This window comes from Engraulis encrasicolus, chromosome 5 (genome assembly GCF_034702125.1).
Source record: "Engraulis encrasicolus isolate BLACKSEA-1 chromosome 5, IST_EnEncr_1.0, whole genome shotgun sequence".
Classification (NCBI taxonomy): domain Eukaryota; kingdom Metazoa; phylum Chordata; class Actinopteri; order Clupeiformes; family Engraulidae; genus Engraulis; species Engraulis encrasicolus.
This window is the reverse complement of record NC_085861.1, coordinates 8,273,492-8,283,919: the sequence shown is the minus strand read 5'-3', so window position 1 is coordinate 8,283,919 and position 10,428 is coordinate 8,273,492. Positions and strand designations below refer to the sequence as shown.

Below are 10,428 nucleotides of genomic sequence, written 5' to 3'. Positions count from 1 at the left end.
TTGGATGCTGTCATCAGCCAATGAATGGTCATTCATGTGCGCGAGAGAGCGGCGCCTTGACAGGTGGTGCCTATTTGACGATATCCCTCACAACAATACAGCGACAGAGAGTAATGGTTAGGGCAAGATATTGTCTTGTTCATATAAAATCACCAAGAGTTTTACCCTTGGCACGAAATGAATGACAATCGGACTTCTAATGTCAACGGTGCTGATAGGCAGCGCATGGGTTTCAAATGCAATGCGTCAATCTGCTTTTGGTCACGTTCGGTTTCTACAGTCCAACGGAAAACTTTGGATGCATAAAATGAACGGCGATTTGGCGAGACGGCTGCTGGTTAGATATTGCTGTCAACAAAGCATTTTGCCAAAATCTGTGCATTGCACAATAGATAGTCTATCTCTACTGGACTGGTTGCCTGGCTGGTGCAGACTGATGCTCTGCGAGTGTAGTATGGAATGTTGTGTCGCACTTAGAACAGTCACACCCAGGCGGCTGTACAGTAGGTGCCTACTGGCGCTTGTCAGGTAACCACTGAAGTGAGCAAAGAAAGGAAAAGAGTATGAGTAGCTATCTGTAGTTTTTTATCATGAAAATTACATTGTGAAATTTGTTCTATGTAAAAAGCCTAAGTTTTCCAACAAATTAAAAATTGCATTTTTGAAAGAAGTTTCCAATGTGAAACTAAATTTAGTCTTCAAAAAACTTTTTTCCCCCAAAACATGAACCTGAAAAGGGGGGTCGTCTTATTTTCAGGATCGTCTTATATTCGGGCTAATACGGTAATATATAAGCCTAGTCAGGCAATCGGAAGTCCCACATGCCCCCAACACCCCCTTTCAGCCCCTGCCCCCCTAAATGTCTGTGCACGCCACTGCAGGTGGGACCAGCAGAGCAGCAGAGGCAACAGCTGACTGTGGTGGACACCCCTGGATGGTGGAGGGGCGTCTCTGTGGCCGACACACTGGAGATGACGAAACAGGTAGGCTATACCTTTGGAGTGGATTTTGTGGCGCGTGTGTGCGTGTGCCTGTGTGTGCCTGTGTGTGTGTGTGTGTGTATGTGTGTGCGTGCGTGCGTGTGTTATGTAATTGGGCCTTTATTACATTGAATTGTATTGGATGGGGTACCCTTCCAGATGACTTTGTCCTGGCCCAGCCAACCCTGTCAGCGGTGCTGTGTGAAAGCAATAAATATGTTATGTGTTCCGTCATTTTCAAATCAATTCAATTCAATGTATTTCGATATCTATTCTATTCTATTCTATTCTATTCTATTCTATTCTATTCTATTCTATTCTATTCTATTTTGTTGTACTGAATCCTATATCAAATCCTATTCATCTCTCTTCTACCGTATGCCAGGAGATCGTGCTCAGCGCTTCCATGTGTCCCCCAGGCCCCCATGCTCTGCTGCTTGTCCACCGAGTGGACTTCTCCTTCGGGGAGGCTGAGCTGCGGGCCCTGGAGGAGCACCTGGAGCCTCTGGGAGAGGACGCCTGGTCTCACGCCATGGTTCTCTTCACCTTTGGAGACTGGCTCAGGGGGGGTGCCGGCTGCTGCAGTGTTGAGCAGTACATCAGGGCAGAGGGCAAGGCACTACAGCGGCTCCTGGAGAAATGTGGACAAAGGCAAAGTAGCATATTATGGACATTAGATTATTTCTCAATGACCAAAAAATGCTTACATTTTACATCCTTACTAGTTTGGTTAAAGGAACAGTCCACCCTTTTTTGATTTTCATATATTTGCAGTATTTTCCTGCCATTATTCATGAATGTGCATATAATTTTTGTCCATGTGTTTCCATTGCCTTGCGCGTTCTTTTTTCGAACTGCTGGACACACTTGTGATTTAGTCTAGCGTTTGCCACCAGACAATAGTTTAACAGTAAAGCCAAATTAAGCGTAGCAATGCAAGTCTATGGGGGCAAACAAAACATCATCAAATGTACTTATAAAGTATTTTAAAATTAATGTAAAATTCACCAGAGTGCAAAACAGCTATTTAACCCAAAATGGCTGGTAGCTCAAAACAGTCACAGTATCTTCTTTAAGTTTATTTGTTGGGTGCTCTTGGATGAAGGGGATCAGTTCAATTCAAAAAAGGGAAAATCCAGGCAAATCCAGGTGAAAAAGAGGAAGTCCATTAAAAAGCCTTTATTATCTTTGGGCTAAAACATGATTAAAAAAGTCAACATGTTTTGACCGCACTGGTCTTCATCAGGGCTTTGTAATCAGGACAAGGTGTATGGCCTCACCTATAAGGTGACATCTGGGTCATGTGACATTTACTATGGGGTCACATGACCCTGATGTCACCTTATAGGTGAGGCCATACACCTTGTGTGCGCTCCAATATGCAACCTTGTTTCTTCCACTTGTGCTTGTGGCCTCACCCCGTCTCCTGGCCCCACCTCCATGGAGAAAACAATAAAGTTTCCCAGCTGTCAGCCTTGCCACAACAACTTTTGGGGGACTGTTTTTCATTCATCATCCCAATTGCAAATGAGGAAGACTTTACAATTGAGCTTTTGCAAGATATTGAAATATAATGCTGTTGTCAGTGATGTCATCATGACATATAACTTCCTGATACAAGGCCACAAGCACAAGTGGAGGAAGCAAGGTTACATATTGGAAAACACTCCCTGTCCTGATGACAAAGCCCTAATGAAGACCAGTGCGGTCGAAACAGGCTTATTTAATCATGTTTTAGCCCAAAGATAATAAAGGCTTTTTAATGGACTTCCTCTTTTTCACCTGGAGTTGCCTGGATTTTCCCTTTTTTGAATTGAGCTATTTAATCCTGTCCTGTGAAAATCTGTGGCTTGATGCTAATGCCTCCACTCACTTCCAGTGATTATGCTAAGCTATGCTAATAATTCTGATCCAATAAAGCTAAGTACTGAAAAAACGGAGAAGAAAATTATATGCACATTCATGAATAATGCTTGGAAATACTGAAAACATGTGAAAATCAAAAAAGCGGGGACTGTTCCTTTAAAGTGTCAGTGTAGATTAATCTTTATTCATTAATTTACGTACTTGCTTGCTGTCTGTTTTTTTCCTCCTAAAAACTAAGGTGCAGCAACAAAGCTTCTCCTGACATTATCCTTTTTTTGTAAGGTATTATTGTTATTATTATTATTATTATTATTATTATTATTATTATCATCATCATCATTAAAGGTATCATCTGTTGAGCAACAACAAAAGTGACGAGAGTAGCACTCAGGTGTGGGACCTGCTGGAGAAGATCGAGGCCATGGCTGGGGAGGAGGACGGCCATTTTGAGCCGGACAGGAAGAGGATGAAGAGTGTGAAGAAGAGGAAAGTGGCGGTCATGAAGAGGGCAGCCAGGAGGGCAAAGCAGAAGAGACAGCGAGAGAATGTGAAGGTCTTCTCAGGTAAAAAAAAACAAACATTTTTTGTTTGTTTTGTTTTTTATTTCATTTTTTTGCTTTTTCTCCAACAGTATTTCTGAAAAAAGTGCTGTTTACCGACTGTACTGTCAGGGGGAGTATAATCATTCACTGTATCTTTTTTTCTAGGTCTTTACTGTATTCGCATTTACACGTAGGTGGCCAGCGATCAATCCTCTCTCCATTACAAATGGCTATAAAACGAGTATCGATCTTATGAGAGTCTGCATTCTATCATACATTAGTGTTTGTTAATATCATTGTTACTGCTAAGCTGTAATCGAGCTTTAATAACATGTAAGGCATGAGTGTGTATGACATTATGATACAGTAATGGTGTTTGAATATGGTCAGAACTATGAATGGTAATCATTATGCAGTATATGGAGACAATAGATAATTCAGAATGTGTTCACCTGGCTTTATAGACACTGAGGTCCATTAATGTCATCCCCATTTCTGCGGGTCAGCCATCAGAGGAATAACATAATTGTGTGACATTTATTATATTTGTGCTATGTTATAAAATATTAACTGTGTCCCTTTTCTTTCATTACATCCCAAAATGTATCATTAAGGTCTTCCATTCTTATCATTTTTAAAGGCAAAACATGAACATTGAACTTGTAGTGACTCTCACTCTTTAGCCAGGGGTATTTTAGTCGAGATATCTTGCTTGCGTTTAATTGTGGTTATTATTTTTGCTGAGCTGAGCGGGGCTAGAGGTCCTGACACCTGTGGAGTTAATGGCTGCAATAGCAGACAAGCCAAGCCTTTTAAATAATGACCAGACAGCAGGAAAGATAGAAGTAAAGATTAGAGGTGCTCCGATCACCATTTTTTGGGTCCGATCACCGATACCGATCACCAAAAATCTTTATCTGCCGATTACCGATCATTGCCGATCACAAAAATGATTTCCTATTTTTTTAATAGCCTATTAATTATCCTTATTGAATACCATTTCTGCCCATAAACCAATCAATCTTAATTTTCACATGTCTATTACAGTATTAGGCTATTATTATTATTATTATTATTATTATCTTTCAGACTAGTGTTGGTAATACAGTCTACAGTATTAATCAATGTATAAGTTATTGCATAGAATAACTAAACTATTTAAGATTGAATTGAAACTGAAACATTACATCAAATAGTCTTCCACATACGAGAAAAAAACAACCTGTCGCTTTAAATGAGCAGCCAAAGATTCTCTGTGCATTAAGAACGTCTCTGGAGCAGCCTCGTGAGGAGAGCCCCTCCCCTCTCTGTCACCGTCCACAGTTGCAGTGCTCCACTACCGTTCTGAATCTCTCTCTCAAGTTTTAACCACATCTATCGCCGTTTGGTGTTTCAGCGACTATCAAACTAATCGACTGACTGCCAATTACAACTTTGAAAACAATAATTGACATGTTTGTGCTGACAACGTGAAGTTGTCGCGTGCTGACCAAGGCAACTACACAGGTTATAACGTAACATGGCTCACTGGCGAGTACTCAATCGCAAATTACATAGTCAGGTAAACGGCGCATGGATCGGAAAATCAGATCATTGTTGATGCAGATATGGTTATGAATGGTGGAAATGAAGGGGGGAATGGCGAAAAGTTATAGACAAGCAAAGATGCCTTCTTTTGGTGCAGTTGCAGCTGTGCAGAGCCAGCGCCTACATGCAGCGCCAGGTGTAAAGGCAAATGGTTGCGTGAGGAATTTAATATCTCTCGATCGGTTTTTTGATCGGCATGTTTTTCCGATCACCGATCAGGCTATTTTTGGCCATTATCGGCCGGTCATGATCGGCAGCCGAGCAATCGGAGCACCTCTAGTAAAGATAAAAGTAAAATAAGAAAGAAAGAAAGAAAGAAAGAAAGAAAGAAAGAAAGAAAGAAAGAAAGAAAGAAGAAGCAATTGCAAAAGTTGAGAAGAGATCACATCAGTTCATAGTTCCTGGTACTAATAGTCAAGTTACGGTTTGTGGGTTACTGAATCTCAATGGCTGTATTTGAACAGCTGTGCTGTTTTACTAATATTAGTTATCCCCTCGGCAAGAGCTCGAAAGGAAAAATAAACGAACCTAAGGCAGTATTTGTAAACAAAAATCATTTGACTTTGACTTCCGTGCTGAATCACATCAAACTAATGCTCTAAACGTCTCCAAAATGTCACATCATGCTCTCTGAAGAAAAAAAAAACATTGATACTACAATAACCCTACAAAATATTCCTACGAATATGTTATATCAGACTGAGGGCATCAGACTTTTAGCCCAAAGGCTGCTGGTTCAACTCCCGACCCGCCAGGTTGGTGGGGGGAGTAATTAAGTGCTCTCCCCCATCCTTCTTCATGACTGCTGAGGAACATTACTGTCTTAAATGTTATCCATCTATCCTTTGGACATTCTGTGTGTGTGTGTGTGTGTGTGTGTGTGTGTGTGTGTGTGTGTGTGTGTGTGTGTGTGTGTGTGTGTGTGTGTGTGTGTGTGTGTGTGTGTGTGTGTGTGTGTGTGTGTGTGTGTGTGTGTGTGTGTGTGTGCGTGCGCGCGTGCATGTTTGAGATAGGGGGGGGGTGTTGTATTATGCACTTAATCTCTGCTGCACTTTAAGGGGGATGGGGGGGCTGGGGGGGTCAAGCACTGGTGTCACTTTTACCTCGTTTTGCACTTTACTTGGAAACCTGCTACTACTAAGTATTGTACCCCAAACACAATTTCGTTGCCTTTTTGACAATGACAATAAATTCTTGAATCTTGAATCTTGAATCTTGACTGAGGTACCCTGAGCATGGTACCGTTCCACCGCACTGATCCCTTTCGGGCACCATTGGGGCTTTCCCCTTATATGGGTGAGGCATAAATGCAATTTAGTTGTGTGCAGTCTGCAGCGTTCACTTGTGTGCTGTGGAGTGCTGTGTCACAATGACAATGGGAGTTGGAGTTTCCCAGTTGGGGTTTTCACTTCATTTTCAGACGTCTAAGTCTCTGACTGTTTCTGACAGCCAACTCTTACCTGCTGGCTACCCTGAGGATTGTGTTGCTTGGCTACAGCCAATCAGGAAAGACCTCGGTGGGCAACACCATGCTAGGCCCGGAGGTGTTTGACCAGAAGCCCACTGCCTTCTGCGAGTGGCACCACAGGTCAGTAGAAACATGTTTAGCAGGGGCACCACTACAATGCTGGGTCCAGACCAAGGGCCACCTAAGCTGCCTGCTAGCGCCATGAATTCGCTTTATTCACTCGGGGCGTGACATTGACATGTTTGATTTAGATAATCACATAACCGCTCCTGGGACATTAAGAGAGACGAACATTCTCGTTTATTTTCGCCTAACCGTGTCATAGCTCATCACCATAATATGGCAGTTTTGTGTAACTTCATATAACAATATAACATTTATGTCCCTGGCATTATTTATAAATCTGCACTATTCTACCACTTACTGCTGAGTATAATGATTAATAATTATTAATAATATCAATAACTATATATTTTGGGCTTGTGACCCCGCCTCTCTCTCCCCCACTCATTTCCTGTATCCATCTTCAACGGTCCTGTCCTGTCTAAATAGAGTTAAAATGGGCAAAAATTAAAAATGAATAAATAAATACTAATTACAATAATTCTATGTATATCCCATTTTTCCCCACAGGTCCATCGCCGGCCAGAGGCTCTCTGTGGTCGACACGCCCGGCTGGCAGAAGTGCACTCCTGCCGCGGGCAACCCGTCCCGCACCATGGAGGAGATGTCCCTCTCCGTGCCGCTCTGCCACCCTGGGCCCCACGCCGTGCTGCTGGTGATACGCGCCGACGCGTCGTTCGGAGCCAACGAGGGGCGGGCGGCGTGCCAACACCTGGAGCTCGTTCTGGGCAAGCAGGTGTGGAGACACACCCTGGTGCTGTTCACCTGTGGGGACGGGCTCGGTGGGGTCGGAGCGGGAGACGCGGTGACTGTCGAGCAGTATATGGAAAGCGAAGGGGACGCCCTGAAGCAGATTGTGGAGAAGTGTGGCAACAGGTACCATCTTTTTAAAGCCCTTATGAAGGCCATTACAGGTCGAAACATGTTGGCATTTTTAGTGTGTTCTAAAATGAAGTAGCACAGTTTAATTAAAGGCATTTTAACAAAGGAGAGGAGCTTAAAAGCACTCAGAAGCACTCTGACCTACAGGTACATCCTTTTTTACTTACTGTATACATATAACCTACAGTATATAAGTGACAGGTTTTTATTTTCTCTCTTCCTCGTTTTCCTTTTCTGTGTATATCTTGTGTTTTTGTCTTGTGTTTTGCTTGTAACATTTGTAGAAAGAGAAAAAAAGAGAAAAAAGAGTGCATGTAAGAAAGGAATGTATGAATTTGTTTGACCACAGGAAGAACAGTGCTTCTGTGATGTGCTGTCAATAAACAATCAATCAATCAATGTTATTTGACAGGTACCACGTGTTAGACAATAAAGCCAACAAGACATCCGGAGCCAACACCCAAGTCCTGCAGCTGCTGGAGAAGCTGAAAGGCATGGTGGCACTCAACGGCGGCGGGCATCTGGAGACGGGAGGCCTGCGGACGGATGGAGCGAGGGATGGCAGAGGGGTGAAAGACAACACTAGCAGAGAGAGGAGGAAGACGACGAGACGACTGTGGATGGTTGGCAGAGAGGATGGAAGAGGGGAGACTAGAGTCCTGTGGAAGGATGGAGCGAGGGATGGCAGAGGGGTGAATGAGCGTATGATGCGGTCAGGTGAAGTGAGGTACGGCAGAGGGCTGGAACACAACACTGGCAGAGACGGGAGGAGGAAAGAAATGCTGGATGGAAACTGGATGAGACTGGATGTCTCTGAGGAGAGCAGTAGGAGCAGGTGTTTGGCTGAGGGAAGACTGCACAGATTTAGCAAGAGCCCAAGGTGCAGATACAGCCCTGTACACACAGAGGACACCATCTGGCCTGATGGTTTTCGGAGGGGTGAGTTCATAAGGTTGGAGTTTGTGGTTTGCAAAGTCATCTGGTGTTGTTTTCTTCTGCATATTGGGAGTTGTAAAGGAAACATTTTGTGAATAACATATGAAGGGTTTCTTTGCAAAACGGTGTATCTCCATTTTTGGACTTTTGCATTTTATTATTGGAAATGACTGTTCTGAGGGCCTATCACCTATGTGTGAATTCTTACCATTTTTAACCTATATAAAATGCATTTTGCAATGCAATTCAATGGAATGCCCAATACAAAATGTCAATTTCCCAACATTCTACAAAATGGAGATACACCGTTTTGCAAATAAACCCTTCATATGTAAAGAGAGCTGGGTAAGTAATCTCTTGAAAATGATGACTGAAATAAAATGTAGGTCTGTTATGATTAGGGATGTCTTGCTCATCCAGGTCATGTTTGGTAAATAAGTTTAATTGTACGGTGAGCAATTTGATTTTAGAGGTAAAAAAGAGGTCCAGCAATTGCAATTAGACTTTTTTGATAACACTGTATGCAAAATGTTGTTCAATGAAATCAATTTCATAAATACAAATGCAATGAACTAGATTTTATATATACCGGTTTTAATACAATACATTCATGTTGAAGATTTATCAATTATCTTGGAAAATTTCTCAAATTGTGGAACATCCGTGATCCTTGGGGTCAATTTGACCACAACCACTTAAATGTCTACAAAATCAGTAGAAAACAACAATTTGGCACATGTTTATGTCAGATATGTCAGGGATTCTTGAGAGATGGGACAAAATGCGTTTTGAAAACCTGATTTTGAAAATGCAGAATATGTTGTTCATGGTTATATATTCATGTAGATAAAGATGTGTAGTTTTCAGGCATGTAAAAATACAGGGTCCAGGTAAAAAGGCATTTTTAACAAATTAACATGTTTACCTTCACACCTAGATTTTTGTCAACTCCGTCAGACACAATAAAAGTACATAATTAAATTATTATAATAGTCCAACAAGAATCTTTAGCTCTGATTTGTATTGTAATGATACTTAGTTACTCTGATGTACAATAATATGTAATATATATATATTTAAATTTTAATTTTAGACTGTTATTAACACACAGAGTTAAAAAAATGGCATTTTCAGACTTAATCTTTTATTTTGCAAACATGAGGAAAACACCTAAAGTGGTTAACATACATGGTGGTATAGATCTAATGATCCTTTATTGCCTAAACAAAAAGAAAATGATTTAAGAATTACCTTTTTCCCCAAAATATTACAAAAAAACCTGAAAGTGCTGAGAAAAATCTTATGGAGTTGACAGTTTTTGGTGAATTTGTCAACTCCATAAGATTTTGCATGTCAACTCCATAACAAAATCTTATGGAGTTGACTCTTATGGAGTTGACAAATCAACCTACTTTTCATAATAACACATCATTTTCTAACAGAAATTATCTGGTACGTCAGCAGTTGCTTAAGGACTTGCCAATAAAGTTATTCTAAGCTTTTATTATACAAAATACTGAAAAAAACTTTATTTTTATGCATTATGGTGTTGACACATTATGGTTGTGACATAGATGGTCTTCCTAAAGATCCATTGATAAAATCAAATATTACATGTGACCTCAACAGAACAGTGTCTCCGTGGCATGTATACCAAACAGGAAGTAGTACCAGGCTGCTTAGAGTGTGAGCTGACCACAATAATGGTAGATTTTTTTGTATTTTAAACAAATCTTACGGTGTTGACTTAAAGTCCGGACACATGTTCAATAGTTTAAAAAGTATATTAAAAGGTTTTATAAAACATTGTACATACATACATGTAGTTTGATTAATAATCCAAAATACTTGATGACAGTAGCTATGATGTTTGTTAAATTTCATTTTAACCAATTATTATGGTATTGTCAAATTCTAAATCCTGCTTTTGGACATGGGGTTTTGAAGGTACTGATGACACACTGCAACGTGTAAAATAAAAAAAAATAAAACTATATAAATATGACATCATATTTTATTGGACAAAACTTCTTCTATCATTCCA

General features: G+C 40.9%; 1 protein-coding gene across 1 annotated transcript in view; it reads left to right on the top strand.

Moving 5' to 3' along the window:
* The first annotated feature begins 3,314 nt into the window (after positions 1-3,314).
* The window catches only part of LOC134448284 (GTPase IMAP family member 8-like), a 7,639-nt gene continuing 525 nt past the window's right edge, over positions 3,315-10,428 (top strand). The window contains exons 1-4 of the mRNA XM_063197974.1: positions 3,315-3,409; positions 6,425-6,563; positions 7,077-7,442; positions 7,861-8,387. Of these exons, the coding sequence (XP_063054044.1) occupies positions 3,346-3,409; positions 6,425-6,563; positions 7,077-7,442; positions 7,861-8,387 (1,096 nt within the window). The 5' untranslated portion in view covers positions 3,315-3,345. The remainder of the gene's footprint in view (positions 3,410-6,424; positions 6,564-7,076; positions 7,443-7,860; positions 8,388-10,428) is intronic.